Source organism: Arachis ipaensis, chromosome B1 (genome assembly GCF_059453495.1).
Source record: "Arachis ipaensis isolate K30076 ecotype BB chromosome B1, ASM5945349v1, whole genome shotgun sequence".
NCBI classification, from domain to species: Eukaryota; Viridiplantae; Streptophyta; class Magnoliopsida; order Fabales; family Fabaceae; genus Arachis; species Arachis ipaensis.
Genome location: NC_142436.1, coordinates 71,749,634 through 71,767,790, shown reverse-complemented (window position 1 = coordinate 71,767,790; position 18,157 = coordinate 71,749,634). Strand labels below are relative to the sequence as shown.

At 32.1% G+C, this 18,157-nt stretch overlaps 1 protein-coding gene across 3 annotated transcripts; it reads right to left on the bottom strand.

Moving 5' to 3' along the window:
- Positions 1 to 4,384: 4,384 nt before the first annotated feature.
- On the bottom strand, positions 4,385 to 9,771 carry LOC107631465 (DExH-box ATP-dependent RNA helicase DExH5, mitochondrial-like). 3 transcript variants are annotated; one of them, XM_088503303.1, is made up of 11 exons: positions 9,523 to 9,771; positions 9,297 to 9,432; positions 8,487 to 8,546; positions 8,203 to 8,357; positions 7,960 to 8,068; positions 7,751 to 7,782; positions 6,709 to 6,895; positions 6,355 to 6,622; positions 5,790 to 5,924; positions 5,183 to 5,292; positions 4,385 to 4,695 (listed from the first exon to the last, which is right to left on the bottom strand). In XM_088503303.1, exons 2-4 carry the CDS (start codon positions 9,408 to 9,410, stop codon positions 8,214 to 8,216), a joined length of 318 nt encoding a protein of 105 aa, XP_088359429.1. In that variant the 5' UTR covers positions 9,411 to 9,432; positions 9,523 to 9,771; the 3' UTR covers positions 4,385 to 4,695; positions 5,183 to 5,292; positions 5,790 to 5,924; positions 6,355 to 6,622; positions 6,709 to 6,895; positions 7,751 to 7,782; positions 7,960 to 8,068; positions 8,203 to 8,213. The 3 variants fall into 3 exon arrangements, 1 of the variants encoding a protein (XP_088359429.1); XR_015902736.1 differs by lacking the exons at positions 8,203 to 8,357; positions 9,297 to 9,432; positions 9,523 to 9,771 and having other exon boundaries at positions 8,487 to 8,725; XR_015902737.1 differs by lacking the exons at positions 8,203 to 8,357; positions 9,297 to 9,432; positions 9,523 to 9,771 and having other exon boundaries at positions 7,751 to 8,068; positions 8,487 to 8,729.
- Positions 9,772 to 18,157: the final 8,386 nt, after the last annotated feature.

Sequence of the window (18,157 nt, the reverse complement as noted above, 5' to 3'; positions counted from 1 at the left end):
AAGAGAGAACTCACGAAGGAGATCCAACAAATTTGGCAAGAAACTCAAAAAAAGAATCGAAATCTTTTGAAAAATGGAAGTTATATATTTGCACGTTAATTGATTTGAATTGATTTAAAAGTATGTTAAAAAGGCACGTAACATAAACAACGTATTTAGTGGATTTCATTCTCTTCAAACTTATAAAGCTTGTAAATGCAAAACACTTGTATGTAAAAATTTTCTCTTTTTATATATACCACCGTATATAATGAGTAGTATGCAATAACTATGCTTCTCCTCTTGTTTTATTTGATTAAAGCTGCTAACCCAACATAAAATCAAAGGATTATACTACGTGTACATTAAAATTAGTTATCAAAATTAATTACTAGTATTTATATGTTGAAATATAAGTATATATTAAAAATAAATTAAATTACATATGTATTTAAACATAAATATATTGGTGGCTGATTTTAGTAGTTTATTTATGTTAAAATATAAATACACATTAAAAATAAATTAAATCACACATATTTTTATACATAAATATATTGGTGATTAATTTTAGTGTACAAATAACATTTTTTAAAATAAAAATGCATTGATTACATAAAATGTTGATGGAGCTTCTTGTTTTTTCCGTTAAAAAAATATTTAAGGCTCAAACTTGTCGAACTACTGAAGCATTTCAAAGATGGTGATATTCTCATTAATGGAGTCATTACTAGGCTCTGTATTGATAACCACTCTTTCTGTGTCTACTGTAGTTTTAAATATCTCTACTCTCTTTCTTTAATATATATATATATATATATACCCTTATATGAAATCCTGCTTTAAGTTTCTTTGTTTCCGCCCAACTTTTCGTAACATCCCCGCTTCTCTAAGAAATTAAGTTTTAAATATTTATTTAGCATTATTAGAACAACCTCATAAGAGAGTTGATGCCGATATTCAAAAAGAAGCGTAAAAGACTAAAATATAATATAACTTGATTGACATCGAAATCACTAGATGATGGGGGTGTTTTTTATTTTTATAAATTAAATAAATATAATAATTATCGAAATAAATAATTTAAAAAACATTGATAGAAATAAATATGCTTCTCTTATTTTATTTATACTGTAAATGAGGTAATTTTGCATGTATACTGTAAACGAAATAAGACAGGTGATGCGATACGTATATATCTCGTTTATCGTGTAAACGAGATACATGTATTTTAAAAAAAATTTAGCAATAATAAAAAATTAAAAATAATAAAAAATATTAATAATATCAATAATCCAAAATTTTGGAATGCAATTAGTACATAAAAAAGGTTGGTAGAATAGATTAAAATGGAAATATGGAAAGCGTGAAGTTGATGTACGATAAATAAATAAAATACAAAAAGATGAGATAACCGTTTGTCAATTGTTAGGAGAGGTTGATGGGGATAGTGGGAAGAGAATTGAAACAGTTATCTCACGTTATCTCCCACTATCCACCTGCAAACGGCTATATGATCTTCTTGTGTTTTATTTATCGTGCATCAACTTCAAACTTCCTATCTTTCAATGTTTAGAAGTGGGCACATTTACCGTATTTATTCTCATCATGGAACTTTTCTTGAACACGTACGAATTTTTTATTTTTCAAATCAATTCAATTGGATCATAATTTAATTTAAAATTTTGTATGTACTCTTTTTGAGTACTAATTGATCAAACATATCTATTTTAATCTCTTCTACCAACTTTTTTATGTACTAATTGCATGCTAAAAGTTTGAATTATTGATATTATTAATATTTTTTATTATTTTCAATTTTTTTTAAAAAATACATGTATCTCGTTTACACTGTAAACAAGATATACACGTGTCGCGTCCACCTGTCTTATCTCGTTTACAGTATAAAATTATCTTGTTTACCGTATAAACAATTACAGTATAAACAAGATAAGAGAAAAGTATTTATTTTAGTAAATATTTTTTAAATTATTTATTTCAGTAATTATTATAATTAATTTATTTATTAAAATAAAAAATTCCTAGATAATGAGCAATGTATTATATATGACTATAGTGGAATTTATCTTAAGACATTATGAATAGTGATATCTAATTCATATACAATATTCTAATTTTTCTTTTCTTTTTTAGACAGGTTTTTTACTGTATCAGTGATCCTATATTTATCAAATTATCTTTCCTACATGATTGAGAATAAAATTTTATAGATTCCAACAATCCAAGCATGACTCATTTCATATTTTTTTTTATAAGAGAGCTCAACACAATAAATAAAGTAAGAATAACCACAAACAAATAAATAAGTTAAAAAAAATTGCAAAAAATTTATCAATCATTTTTTGTGCTCCTCCTTTCTATAATGTACTCCTAATTTTGTACTCCTAATTGTGTACTCGAAAAAACATCTCCAACCACTTCAATCTTACTAAAATTCTGTCAATCTGATTGCAAGATCGCTAAGTGGAAGTCCAACAGTTGTATATCTTCTTATATTTAATTCTTACTAAAACTCTGTTAATCTGACAATATCCTTCCTTCCTTCCACCTGCACAATATCGTTGAACTCTCCCATAGAGACAGACATAACCCTATAATATAACTCAATTCTTCTCACACAGCAAATTTCTCTTCTCTTGTGTGAGCCCCATACACCAAAGAAAGCATAATTGAAATTATTTGTAATAAGACCCCTTCAACACACAACCAAAACTCTCCTTTATGACAACATCTCATTTTAAATATTATTTCATCCCAAATTAACAGTAAACCACTTGAGGCACCCTCCAACTCAACATATTCTCATCCTGTAGCATCACTCCCCAAATCCTTATTACATCAAACTTCGTCACTACCTGTCACTTAGTCTCAAACAAATCTAACATATTCAATTTAAATTTTTTCTTGAGGTTTTTTACGATACTCAAATTTCCACCATCCAACGCAAGATCCCAAGTTTTTCTATTTTCAAGCATCTGCTCCTCCAAAATACTATCTCTGCTCCCCTTACTTCCTTCATTCTTGTCTGAACCAACATCATCAACAACCCTCTTCCCAGCTACTTCTTCATCGTGTTCCGATAGTTTCACCTGTCCCTTTGTCATTGTTGTTCCCTTTGTGCCGGAACCCATGCCACTATCATTCGCAATGTCATTCCTATCACCCGTTCCTTCATCAATGTCTTCCGCACCATCATCATCAATATACACACCCAACCCCCAGTCCCTCCATTTAATGTCATCTCCGGGAGAGTAGCGGCTTGGTTCTCTGCCACCAACTCTTTCTCGATCAAACGAACCAACATAGGTGGCATCAGGGTTACGCATATCCCTTGCCACGTTGAGCCTTCTCTGCCGTGGCCAGCCTTTAGCTTCCCTCCTTCAACACCGATTTGTTCTTTCTTGGCCTGGTTCACGTCGGTCTCCAGCACAAGTTTCGCAGATGCAGCTTCCTGCACACTTGTCGTAGACCCTTCTCTAACGTGCCCATCCCTATCGTGGAAACCGTGCTCCATTTCCAACAAGTCTGACCCGGATTCTAGACCCAACCTAACATCACCGAATCGGTTGATTGAGGAGACCGGGCCCAAGGATCCTTTCCTATTTTTTTTTTTGGACATCCTTGAGTTGTTGGACCTAGCACCAAGCCTACAAAGAACCTTCTTTCTCTTATTCCTTTTACCCCCACTACAAAAAATTCTGGTAAAAACGGCGGTTTTTTTGGGTATTTATGGCGGTTTGAACCGCCATTATTACCAATAATGGCGGTTTCGTAAAGCGACGTAATTCTGGGCGCCATTCTGGTTATTACGGCGGTTTTTTGAAAACCGCCACAATTTCCTGAGTTAAAACGGCAGTTTTTGAATGGGTTAAAACGGCGGTTCAAAACCGCCGTTATTTCCATGGTTAAAATGGCGGTTCTTGGATAGGTTAAAACGGCGGTTTGAACCGTCATTATTACCCTGACAGAGTAGCGTTTTGATTGGTTAAAACGGCAGTTCAAACCGCCGTTATTTCTAGGGTCAAAATGGCAGTGTTTGGATAGGTTAAAACGGCGGTTTGAACCGCCATTATTACCCTGACAAAGTGGCGTTTTGATTGGTTAAAACGGCATTTTTAAACCGCCATTTTTACCTTGACAGTAGCGTTTTGGTTGGTTAAAATGGTATTTTTGAACCGCCATTTTACCCTAACAGTGATATTTTTTATCGTTTATAAAAACAATTTTTATTGTTATTTTTATTGCGTTAAATAAATAATTGTGATTAAAATTTCACAATAGCAAAAAATCATAATCCATAAATGAAATATTATATAACTCATAAACAAAATATTAATATAATATATAATTTTTTATTATTGAAAATCAAAAGTAATAACTCCTATACAAAACTTTGTCTCACTAAACTTACCAAAATACAAGCATTGCAATAAACACTAATCAGTTAAACTATGTTAATATCTAATAATGTATTTAAACCATCTAATAAGTGCTGTCTTTAGTACTTAAAATATGAATATACAAGACAAGTAGCTTAGCTAAGTGATGATGAATAAGATTTGGAGGCCAAAAATTTTCTCCTTTTGTAATTAACTTTAAAACAAGCCAGCCTTAGTTTCTTGGTCTCTTGTGTGAGTTTCATCCCGAAAACTTGTTCCAACATCTTTGTTTCTTGCTCCATTTTGTAAGGAGAATCTGAGATAGAAAATGACTCAAGTTCAAAAAACGATCATATACTAGTATATGTATACAAAAAAGATGAAATACGCTCTAATTATATATGGATATGAATGACATATGGAAAGCAGAAAAAAATAATTAAGATATATATATATATATATATATATATATATATATATATATATATATATATATATATTGAAGCTAATTAAGTAATATTAATAGCCAATAGGAATCTAATGCACTACGGTATGGATACCAAAAACACTTAAAAAAACAAAAAGAAAAGAAGAAATAGCTCCACTAATCTTTTTTCTGCTTGAATTCCCTTTTTGCCTTGGTTGGTGGACAACAGGTTTATCTTCACACTTAGATCGCATCTTTATGCCAATTAGACAGAAAATTGCCAACAGGTTTTAGAGGGATAGAAGGCTTTGGATTCCTTTTCTTTTTTCACAATAGAGATAACAATTAAATTGTTTCAATTAGCAATGGCAAGAACCTGAATAATCTGGGAATGTATTGCACAAGGATCACTGCAGATATAAGATTCTTTGAATGATTTGCTCCTGATGAACCCAAGTACTTTGGTAGCACAAACAATATTATTATCTGCACATATTTCATTATAGATATCAACACAATTTGTTTCGTTACAACACAATAAACCCATCATAAATTCTATCCTTTCAAAGTAGTAGTCCTATATTCATGTTCAGGTTTTTAAACCTCACTATTCACATAAAAGAAGCGGTACTATATTTCTGCGGATATTCAAAATACTAATGGTCGACTTAATTAAAATTTAAAAAAATTAAAATATAAAAAGTTATAAAAAAAGTTTATAAATAAATTATTTTGTGTTTAGTCTTAGTCATAGAAGTACTTATTTTAAACTTACAATGATAGATAATTTTTAAAAGAGAAAAAATCACTTTTTTTTTCATAAATACTTTAAATAAATTTTTAGAAAATCACAAGTTAATTTTAAAAATTGTACCAAATAATAATAACTTTTTGAGAAGTCACAAGTAAAAAAAAAAAAAAGTAACTTCTACACCATTTCAAACCAGTTGTAAGTAAAATGTCAAAAGAAAGGAAAATTTTACCTGAGGCAAAGGAATCACTACAAATAAATCAAGAAGAAAATAGCTATGCAAATAATGCATAGCAATCTCTTTTGGATGGTCAACTATATCAATCACCCTTGATCCAGTACTAGCAGAAACATAAGCCAACCTAAACTGTAAAAATGAAACTTGATAGAGTTAGAATTGCACAATAAATCCTTATTATACATGACATTCACTATAATGACAGCAATGGTAGCATTCATAACTTCTATGTTATCGTGCAATAAATCAAGAAAAAAAAGACTTCAAACAGAAATGGAAGTGTCTACTACTTTAGTCTCTTTCTTCTCAAAATGTTATCAAATAAAAAAAAACATTACCTTAATTTGAATTATATTTTTTAAGTGCGATCAAAATTTCATAGCTACTATAATCATGATAATAATAGACATTATAGCATTTTCCTATTTATCATCCCTAAGAATGTTCTATGATGTACTAATCTAATGAACAATATGATAGATGTAAGAGAGTTTGTAGCCTCTGTTCTTTTGATACCAAAATGTTTGTTTTTAATAAAAAGGTTTTGCTAAGAGATTACCTGAAGAAGTATGTTCAAGAAATACACTAAATCATTCAAGCTTCTAAGTACAACAAGTGGTATTGTCCTTGTCCAGTTGATAACAATGCAATTGAAATCCTACAGTTCATGATTGTGCTCGTAGCCTCCTTCGAAATGTATTGAGATCTCATCATAATAGATGGCCAGAATATGCCAACACAACTCTCGAAAGTACAGAAGCCAAAAGCTGAATGGAACCAGCAAATGAGATGCCTCCACCTTTCTCCTTTGTAGGAGACACGACGAACTGTTCCCAACAAACCAGTCAATTTATAGCAGAATAGTATGCAATGCAAATAATAATACTAAATAGAGTAGGGAAGACTAGCATACAATGGTCAAAATGGGAAGTATTAGATAAGCAGCAGAAACTGCAAAAACAATCTGCATGTAGCCCTCTACTCGGAGTGATGTGCGAGCCATCAACCTAGATGCCAGTGAGCTTCCCATAGGAACACAAAGGTATACATTGAACCTTCAAAGAGAGATTGAATGGCACCCAACAAGGCAATTTTTTCATCTGAAACACACAATATATATTAATAGATGAACATGGGAAACTAGCAAGAGATGAACAAAGTACAATGATAACAACATAAAAAGTAGAACAAGATAAAACATCTGCTTGCATAATTATTGGGGTATGTTTAATAACAATTGCCTTACGGTTACAGAGAAGTAAGTATTTCTCTTCTAGATTTGCATAGTAAATATACATTCCATGTTAGTTAGGACCAGCTTCTAACTGCATGTGAAACACCAGGGACAAGACACAACTCTGATACCAAATATTCCAAGCAACTGCCTCAATATATATTTTTCCCTTTTCTTTTGTATATTTTAAGTTTTCATGAAAGAATTATTTTGTAAGTGCAGGAGAAACCAAAGATAACAAAGCAGGACATGGTATACTGCCTGCCAACAAGATGAGGTTGGGAGCAACCTTTAGTGAACATATAGACAATGAAAGAGGAGATTTCAGCCAATTCAAGACAATTTCACCTTATGTGACTTTCTATGATATCACCATTCAAATTGGTGAGTAAATTATATCTAATGGTTGATATATCCACTAACAAGAAAGTGGAACAAATTCATATTCCCTACAAATCAGTAGCAAATCGTCAGATGTTTCCATAGAGAATGCTGAGTTCTTAAGAATCCTAAATTGCCTTTTTTCATCTATGCTTGAGGCTCAGAAAATAGTACTGATTGGTTATATTTCAATCCTAAATTCCTTAAAAAATTTTTCTACAAACAGAAAACATAAAGAAGATCTATGCAGTTCACAGTGCACGTAATACCAGGAGAAAACAAGTATTCACATGATTTTACTCAATCCTATAATTACGAAAAAATTCGGTGAAGAACTTACTCAATTTCTTCTAATAATCCCCAATTTCTGACCTAAAAATAAATTGAACAAGGAAAAAAATTCAAAACCTGGCATTAAATAAAATAAGTAGCAGAAGTTAGCATAGAACAATCAAAACCTGGAATTAAACAAAGTAAGGTCAATGAGGAGAAGAGATTGTTAGTTATCACAGAAAAGCTCTTAGCAGCATGAAATTAATATGTACTTACTTTTCTTTGAATTAAGTCATCAAGTTCTCTCTTTACACTGGTACAGATCAGCAACAGGAGGTTCCATGAAGAACTCCAGATATCCTCCCAACATTTTTAAGTGGCCATCCTGAAAGAAAATGATGGAATTCTATTAAAATATCAGACGACTAGAGCATAGATGGGAACTGAAGCTGTACAACCTTTGGAATATTGAATAAAAATGAGAACTAATAACAAATCATGAAATCACATGGCACTCACAGCAACCCCTTTCAATAAGTTCTCCCACCAAACAGAAGCACCACTGCATCAGGCACAGCTGTGGGGTCGCGGAGGAAAACAGAGTTCACTTTTATCTTCTCATTAAAAAGTAACCATGGATATGGGATTCTAGTTTTCCGAGCATTGACGGAGTTCTAGAAAATGAAATATGAACATACAATTGAAAAGGGAAAGCAAAATCTTAGAAGAGTCAACATAAAAATTCTCCAAAAGTGTGCAGAGAATTTACAACCACCAGCAAATTATGACTTGAATGAACTAACCGAATATAGGAGCACTTGACCATCCTCCATTGTTTTCAAAGAGAATGACTTTTCATTGTGCTGCACATGAAATTATACTTCATTTATTTTATGTAGTCCCAAAACAAGAATAAGAATGTACCACACAATCTCCCCCAAACACTTTCAGAATAGTAATACTTTTAAGTAATACTTTCAGAATAGCCATTTTTAATGTCACCTACTGGTTTAGCTTGGCTGTTACTTGTTTGGAAAACTAAATTGTCTCATCGTGTAATTTAAAATGGATAATATAGCCATTTTGATGGTTGAAAAATTTATTAACAAAGCATAAGACAGAAAAAGTCAATTTAAGCATCTTTCACTTTATACACTATCTGTAGTGAAATGATTTCCCTATTAAGTTCTAACATTTTCTCTTTACTAGTTTGGAATTATTTCATCTGTAAATGCAAATCTATAAATGCAAACTTTTGTGCTAAAACTTTATGTGCGGTTAACTGAATTTTACTGAAGATTAAAGCCAATCAATACTATTAAAGCATGAATTGGCATGAAAGGGGAAGGAAAAAGGAATTGTATGCTAAAGAGGATAGGGTTAGGGAATGAGGAGACCACTGAAGAGCTTGCTAGATCAGCCATTGAAAATGCTCATCTTAATAAATCTATTCTTGCAAAAGAAAATTTGATTGAAGATCTGAAAAGACAATTGACTCCGGTAGAGGCAGATCATAATGGACTGATGATTAAGTTGGAGTTTGCCGAGAAAGATAACACATCTCTAAAGTATGAGGTTTGAGCACAAATAATCCAATAAAACAACAAAATTACCGCAACTCCATTCTCCGCATCATCGAGCACTTCATCATCATCATTATGAAATGTTTCAACGATTCCTTCCTCAGAAACCCTAGCTCCTGCAGTTTTAGTAGTTGTAGTTGCCATTTCGCAAAATCTATCATGTATTCTGAAATTTTGGATCAATAATTCAAGAAATCGAAGGAATTAGAGTAAAATATTTTCAAGAGAAAAAAGGAAAGGAGGGAGAAGAACCTACCTCGCGAGCTTGTGGGAGGAGAATCTCACAGCACATTAGCTCGATGGATGATATTGCCAGCGTAAGAGAATGCCACCGGAGGAGATCATTGCAGTAGGAGATGTCGCTTGAGGAGACCGTCGCAGGAGAAGACTGTCAGAGGAGGAGATTGTCCTTGGAGGAGAGGTCACCAGAGAAGACTGCCGCTGAGAAAAACGTCGCCAAATGAGGTCGTCGTTGGAGGAGGTCGTCGCCGGAAGAGATCGGTCAGAGGAGGTCGTCACCGGAGGAGATTAGTCAGAGGAGATCGTCAGAGAGAAGATCCCAGTGGCAGCGATTCAAACTTTGCTTTTCAACTGAAAATGAGAATTAGATTAGGGTTAGGCTTTTTTATATAGAAGTGATAATGGCGTTTTAAAACCGCCAAAATCAATAGAAACCGCCAGTAAATGCAATTTAATTATGGCAACAATAAAAAACGCCATAACATTCGGGTATTACGACAGTTTTACAAAACCGCCGTAATATTTATGCCATTTTATGTCCCTTTTTTTGTAGTGCCCTCCTTACCAGCCTATTAAAGTTACCTTCATAAATCCATGTAACTGTATTTTTAGAATCAACTTCATAATTAATATAATCACATCCCACACAATCCACTCTCCTTTCAATTCATTCATAAATTGGTTGATATGTTACCGTTTTTATCTGATTTTGTCTTGAATGATCATTAATCCACTCATTCAAAATAATTTCAGGAATTACCAAGCTGCCCTTATCTTTTCCGTCTTCCCTCAGCTGCCCTTATCTTTTCCGTCTTCCCTCAGCTCCCCTATCACCACATCGGCTGCTTGGTTGTTGAAAACCGTCGGTTTTGTAGCCCGTGCACTCCTTAATCTCGTACCCGCACAATCCTTTTCCGCAACTGTTCTTCGTTGTTCACAGCTATAATCACTTTTTCTATTAACTTCTACATAACAATTCAAATCAAAAGCCTCCCGTCCCACTTCTTTCACTAGCACATCGAATCCACTGATACTTATTGTAATATGGATCCATTCATTAATCATATCCATGATACAAGTATCAATTTGCACTCGTCCAACAATAAAAGACATGCATGATTCTGTCACTTTGTTATAACCGACTACTTCTCCGCATTGGCCTCCTAACATACTAAAGGTATCTGCTGACCACCTATGTAACGGAACTCCATAGCATTCTAACCACACTCTTCAAGTTTCACATCGCTTCGTCTCATCCCATCTCCATATACTATGGAAGAATCGCAAGAGACTATGCATTTTAAACGTATATGCTTCTTCTGCATTCAATACAGAATCAAAAGTCAAAAGAACTTTATACGCTCCCAATTCCCGTACTTGGACAACTTGAGGTAGGTTTTTTCCAATCATCTTCTTCAAGGAACTAAAATCAATTGCCTTCGTCGTACCGCCAACCAGACTTCTCTGTAGCCAGTCCAAATTCTCTTTCACCACCGATACTTCTACTTTCTTCGTCCACCCATTTTCATACAGGTCTGATTCTTTTTGGTGCCTTGTTAGTTTCTCTACCTGCCTTTAGTTATCTTCTCCCTGAAACTAAGAATTTATCTTGTTCTGACTATCACCTCCTTCCTGAGCTGTCTTTCGGACCTTTGTCTCAGTTGTTCGTCTATACTTCGCTTCTCCTACGTACACAATCTTTCCTCTCAACCTCATACGATTCATTTCTGTTATAACCTTCAGAGCTCCACCTTTCGTTGTGTCTCGGATGAACGCAAAAATATACATAGTACCACCTTTTTGTTTTCGTGATACATAGATGTCGTTAATGCGTCCAGTCCAATTAAACAGATGGAATAATTCATTCTTCGAAATGTGTTCAGAAAGATTATCAACAAAAATAGAAAAAGACTCATTTTCCAATCGTTGGTACTCTTCTCGATTCTAAATTTTGAGATCTCTTACAAGTTACATGTTCCCTAATTTTAACCCACCATGTGTTTTTCATCCTTTGTCTCACTCCTTTTCTCATCTCTCAGTTCTCACCTCATACTTTTAATGTGCAAGTTTACGGAATTATCATTAATTTCTTCTGATCGTAGTAAATTTTTTCATACTCACTTGAAATTTACGTATAATGCATCAACAAACATTTGCTTTATTCTTTGTTTTTTCTTGCTTTGCTATATACGGATGCAGGACATCCACCACTGGAAATTTTAAATGGATTGTTTCATGTAGCTTTATTTATTTATTTAATTGGTATGATTTATTTATTTATTTTGCTATCTATTAAAAGTTTAGCGTTTCAATATTTTTTATAATCAAATCCATATATTAACATGGTCTTATATCTCTATTTTTTTCTATAACTACAAGAAAACAGCTATGAATATATTAACATGAACTTCACCAAACACAATCCTTGTGGCCATAACAAATCACATGCTCAAACTATGATAAATAAGATCTCATTCAATTAAGAAATAGCAAACCAAAACTGCAACTTATTATACTTTTGCAGAAATTATAGTTAAATTTCATACAAGAACTCGTGCTTTATTTTTATTACAAGAATTTTAAAATTATAAAATTTTTACTTCTTCTCTTTTGACTCTACCTCCATGCAAAGTTTTTTTTAATTACTTTATAATGCACCAAATAATTGCATTAATAGAACTTTTGATGATTTCAACTTTCTTGTTATAATGACTTGTTTGCTTTGTTTTTATTCTTGGTGCAGAAGAACCACCACTATTACTAAATTACTTTGTCATTACTTGGCTGCATTCCTCTAAATAAAATTTTCATCGTCATTCTTAGCGCCATTAGTATCCAAATTTAGAAAATAAAGACCTAACAGTTAATTTATCTTTAATATCTTGAGTTATTATTTAATTTTCATTATAGTATTTAAGAAAATAAATTCAGATAATGTAAAAATTATAATTTGAAATCATCTCCCACAAACATTATAACAGCTCAAGGCTATAATACCAATTAAAGCCAAAATTAAATTACTATTTGTTACTCTAAATTTAATCAGGTACCAAATATGAGAAAAGGATAAACCCAAAAAAAGGATATTCATGACTAAGAAATCAATCTTAACATTATTTTTATTCCTAATCCAAAATATCTTATTCCTTTACTTTTTGGTACTGCTTGGTTTTCTCTCTGTGTATTAAAGAGAAATATAAAGTGACTAACATTTTTTATTAGGTGAGTTTTACTCAACCTCCTCTAAATCAATATGTAAATTATCCCTTGTGACGTGGCATATTTTAATTAGATGCTTAGTTTTAGTTTGAGTTAATTTAACCAAATAAGAGTTAATATCTTAACTAAAGTAGGACAATTTTGTAATTAAATATTTTTATAAGAGAGATGAATATATAATTTCTGTAAACATTAAAAAGTAAAGATATCTTTTTTATCATTGTTCAGAACCTCAATGCACCTCAGCCTCATTCCTTTCTGAAATTGAAAGAAAAAATCAATTCAACCTCTACCCACCCGTTGACCCAGCACCGTAGCCCGCAGTCCGCAGCCTGTAGCCCGCAGCCACCTCAACTCCGCAGCCCCGTCGCATGTACAGGCATCGCGTGTGGAAGCCTGATGCCGTCACAGGAGCTTGAAGTCGTCTCCTCTGTTCGAGAGCGCTCTCTATATGTTCACCGTGCCTCCGTCATTGTCATCGTAACCATCACTGTCAAGAATTTCTTCGTGCTTTCCTCGCCGCCTGACATCTCTGTTCGTTCTATCTTCATCCACTAGCTGGAACCTTCCCTCGCCGCTGACATCTCTGTTCGTTCTGTTCGCGCTTTAGGTAGGTCTTCTCTTTTTCTCCATTGTGTAGTATTCATTTATTTGTGTATTCTAGCCTGAGTTTTGCACTGTTGATTCTTGTGATTACTAATTCTGAAATTTTTAAGTTGTTCATGATTTTTGGTTCTGAACATCTTATCTTCTGTGACTAGGAAATAGGAATAATTTATTTTGGTTAATTACTTAATTTTGTTCATGATTTTTGTTAGCTGAATTTTGAATTTTGTTTGCTGTGACTTGGAATTATTTTGTAGTATTTATTTGTGTATTCTAGCCTAAGTTTTGTGCTGTTTATTCTTTTCTTTATATCCTTTAATTTTATTCTGAACTGAGTTAATTGGAATTGAAGTAGGTAATTGGAATAAGAATAGCTTTAATTTTGATCAGAAACACCTTAGTTGTTGTTGTGTTATTTTTCCGAACCTTTCATGTTGTTATAGTTGCTGATGTTGTGTTGTTGTTGGTGTTTTGTTTTTTTTTTAATTTATCTTCTTGTAATTAATTAGTGATAGAAAGAGTAAGTGTGGTGTACCAAATATTTAAAGATGATTATATGAGATTATGGAGAGCATTTGTCAGGGAGTGGCTGAATAGAAAAAAGAAAAATTGGTAAGCAACGGTTGCTTTGTTGAATTGGGACCCTGCCCAAGTAGATAGAATTTGACTTCGAAACAGTGAAATTAATATAATCCACTTATAGTAATTATATCTCAAGGACTTGAGATGATCCCCTCTGTTTGCTTGTGCTCTTCTATTACTTGAGGATATAGCCATTTTTTGCATTGGTTTTTGGTTAATTAATTCAAAATAGCCAACATAACCCTTCAGAGAAATTGTCCCTGGAGTTAATGTTGCATTCGGTTGGCCTTTTTGAAAAAGATAACCTCCATGTTTAATTTCCTGAACAATTATAGGCTTGTGTCTTTTCCTAATTTTTTATTCACTATATCTTTAACTGTAGCCTCTGCTTCTCAAATATCAATTTCTATTGTTTATTTATTATCCTTTTTTTTTTTATTTATATGGTCAAAATCTTGGGTTCTGCTGATTCTATTTTGAACTAAGATGCATAAGCATTAGTATATTGAATCTGATTTTATTGCCTAATACTGGAAGTTAGGAAAAAATATGGTTTTAAATGTTAAGTTTATTATTAAAACCTCCCTTTTTCATTAGTCACAAAAAAACCTCCCTTTTCATTCCTGAAACTTTTAATTGCTTTGATCTTGTCTTGTTGTTATAGTTATCTTTTTTTGGATGACTTTACTGATTTGATTTTATAATTTTGCTCTTTCCGTTTACCCTGGAGGTTTCAACATCATTCTTAGAGAAAACACTAACACATACTGAAGGATTACCATGTGTTCATAATACGCAGCGGAAGAAAAAGAAAGTAATCCTTAAAAATCTATTTTGTGCTTAAACTTTATTCCAATAATATATATAGATAAGATCTAAATACCTTTAGACGCTTTAGTAAAAATTACTTTCTCCTTCGATGGTACGAAGGCGCTATGCGTATCCACACAGAGACCAACCTTTGCTGTCAACTCCTTGACCAATGGACATCTGATCTAAATTGAGAAACCTCTTGCAACTCTTTGCATGCCATAAATTTCTTCTCCAAGAATTAGGCTCACATACGTTTATGTGTGTAGAGGTAAAGGAATAAAATCCTTGTATTTTATTCTCATCTGTCACTTTCCTCTACTCTTAACATACATATATATAGTATGAAATTTGTTACTGATTTTAAATTTGATTCTCAATTCAAATTTAAATCATATCTTTAAATTCCAAATCTGAATCCTTTAAATTTTATGAATCATATCATAACAATTTAAAACATAATCGATTTGGATCTCATCCAAATTTATAATTCAAATTCAGAAATAGAGTAACTAATTATTCTCAAATCTCATTTAATATTCTCAATTATCATATTATTATTATATTCTTGGTGCTAGCAAAGAATATAATAATATTCCATTTGAATTAATATAATTATTTATTTGATCAAATCAAAATAATAATTAAATAATTCTATAGCAAAGATTAGAACACTCATTAGTGTGTGACCCCATAGGTTCAATACTAAGCGGGTAGTAAATTAGTCATACTAAATTTACTAATCAAGGTTGGCGTCTAGCAACACTCCTCAATGACCCGATAGTTTGAAGTAATCTATTTTTACTAAGAACCTCAGAAGAACAAAGTATAATTCCTTCCATCTTTCCAGCTCTTGGTTAACCTTTAGAGTATGGTTTAATTGTCAAACTCTAACTTGTTACCATTGTTATAATGAAGTGTGAATGACTTAAGAAACTCATTTCTTCATTCATTCAATTCCCTTGGTCAAGGTTTTATTCATCTCAGTCATTATAATCATAGAGCTCAAACTCTTTACCGAGAGTTGATGGATTCCTTATTGACTAATCATTAATTCTACAAGTATTTAAATCATACCCAATATCCATTCAACTAGCACCCTAGGGTATTAGGTGTCCGGAATCAAAGTATAATAAATACATTGTTAATTACCATGACAGTCGCAGGTCAAAGGAAAATCTATTACTATGTTCATCTTTAGAATATCCTATTGACAAAAATACAGTAATTATAACCATTAGGAATTCTCAAAGTGAGTCAGTTCAATGGTCATATCTCTATATGCACCATCTATATATATAATTTAATAAATGAGATCTATTAATCTTCATCCAATGAAGACCATTATATATATATATTGATCTTTCCGGATTATTAATGTCCTTTTTAATAATCCTATGACCAAGAACAATTTAGATTAAATTATAAAAGATTTATCTCTCAATATTATGATCACTATCACAATGATAAATCTCTAAATTTAATCAAGAATGTTATTATATTAATATTTTAATATAATAACAATAACAAATTATTTGACACGTGATTGATTGGATTGTGGTCATACTACTTATTCCCATCATACTCCTAAATACACAGTGATATACCTTTTTTTTGTTTTATGTAGTATGGCACAAAAGGAGGACAATTTATTGCATTACTTCACAACCTATGTAATGTAAATTAACTTTGTAATAGGATCAATTTTAGAAAGAACATGCCAACTATTTTATATCTTCTTTAGAGTTATATCTTCTACTAGTTAGGCCCTCATGCTTTTTTGTATAGTTGGAGAAAGAATGGAATTATAGGCACTTGTTCTATGTCAAGATCAATAAGCTAATTAGTCAAAGTCTTATCATATATTACCTTTTATTGTTTGATTTACATTTAGTTTATTAGCACGCACTAAGTGAAATTGTGCATTCGCCAAGTTATTACTATATCTGTTTTGAAAAAAATTGAAATAATATACACCAAGAGTAAGTTCTTTTAACATATGTGTGCATAACCTGAAGTTAATTCTTTTTTATTCTGGTACTGGTTATTGATGGCTCTTTTACAACTAAGATTCTTAGAACTAAATTGATTACTTTATTGTTCATTTATATGTATTTGCATAATCTATTTTAACAAACTTGATGGATACTACTTAGCAATTGGAGAAAAACAACAATCTGAAAATATGTTGCAAGCATAAGCATGTTCCAAGTAAGAATAAGAATGTCTATTTAGGTCTTTAAGATACAAAGAAGCTAATCAACCAAATAAAAAACATAAAAGTAAATACAATTCAATGGATTGTATTAAAATCTTTTAGTTCTTTAAAATAATCTTTTAGTTCTGCCTTCAATATATTTGGCATGCTTTGGGTCTTTTGGGATTAAATTCCTGTCTACACTGTCTGTATTTTGTTTTCTGATTTTAAATTTTTGTGAATAAAACAATGAACACCAGATTTTTTTTAATCATTAAATTTTAAAAAAGGAAAGACAAGAAAAAAAAACCAAAACATAAATTAAAAATATAAAAATTTCAAAACAAAACAGGACTTTATTTATCTTACCAATTAGATACTTGCTTTGTGCCTTCATGTCCTCTTATACAAGTATAGACACCTTTGAAACATGATGTAAATTGATGGATTGATTGCTCTACACTTATGGGAATCATTATATATTTTTATTAGTATTTTAAATTCAAAGGAAATGATATAATCATGTAGATAAGTGAAGGTGTCACTTGTTTACTCAAATTATTACTCTAATCTGATGCAGAGATGGGTAAGATTGAAAAAAAAAACTTGCATGGATGTGGATTATGCAGTTTATTTGCATATGGCTATGTATACTAAAAGTATAAATATGTAATGATTTTGTTTAATAAAACTCCATTATGTATATACGTATAAATGATTTGGATCTGGATATGGACGAGCCTGATTGGAAATATGAGATTATAAAAATGTGTTATGTATGTTATTTAGAGGTATAGAGACTCAACCCCAAAGGTGACCCTTTTTTTTTTGACTGAAAATTTAACTTTTCATTTAGAAAAAATTAGTGTGACTTTTCCACAGAATAGGTAATATTCAAGATGGTATTTGTTCATACCCTGGGTCGAGCTACCCGACCCGGGATGATTGGTGATAAAGCGACCGACCTCTTCAGGTCAGACTATCCGACCTCTTCTCAAAGAGGTCGGCCAAATCGACAGGAAAATCCAATAAAGGGCCCAAATAGAGGAACACGACTCAAATCCAAAGGCAGTCCAAGCCTAAAGAGATGAATGAAGTTCCATTGAAGATAAGCTGACCTCAACTCAAAGATAAAGATAAGATAAGATAACTAACTTATCTTATCTAGAAAGGTCACTCTACAACCACTATAAATACACTGGAGCACCCAGGTATAACTCATACTCTGATTCAACAT

Excerpts from the sequence above, each read along its gene's own strand:
- LOC107631465 (XM_088503303.1), bottom strand. The coding sequence starts at position 9,410 with ATGGCAACTACAACTACTAAAACTGCAGGAGCTAGGGTTTCTGAGGAA. Across the intron at positions 8,547-9,296 it reads ATGCGGAGAATGGAGTTGCG|CACAATGAAAAGTCATTCTC; the intron begins GTAATTTTGTTG and ends TTTCATGTGCAG. Across the intron at positions 8,358-8,486 it reads GTCAAGTGCTCCTATATTCG|AACTCCGTCAATGCTCGGAA; the intron begins GTTAGTTCATTC and ends TTCATTTTCTAG.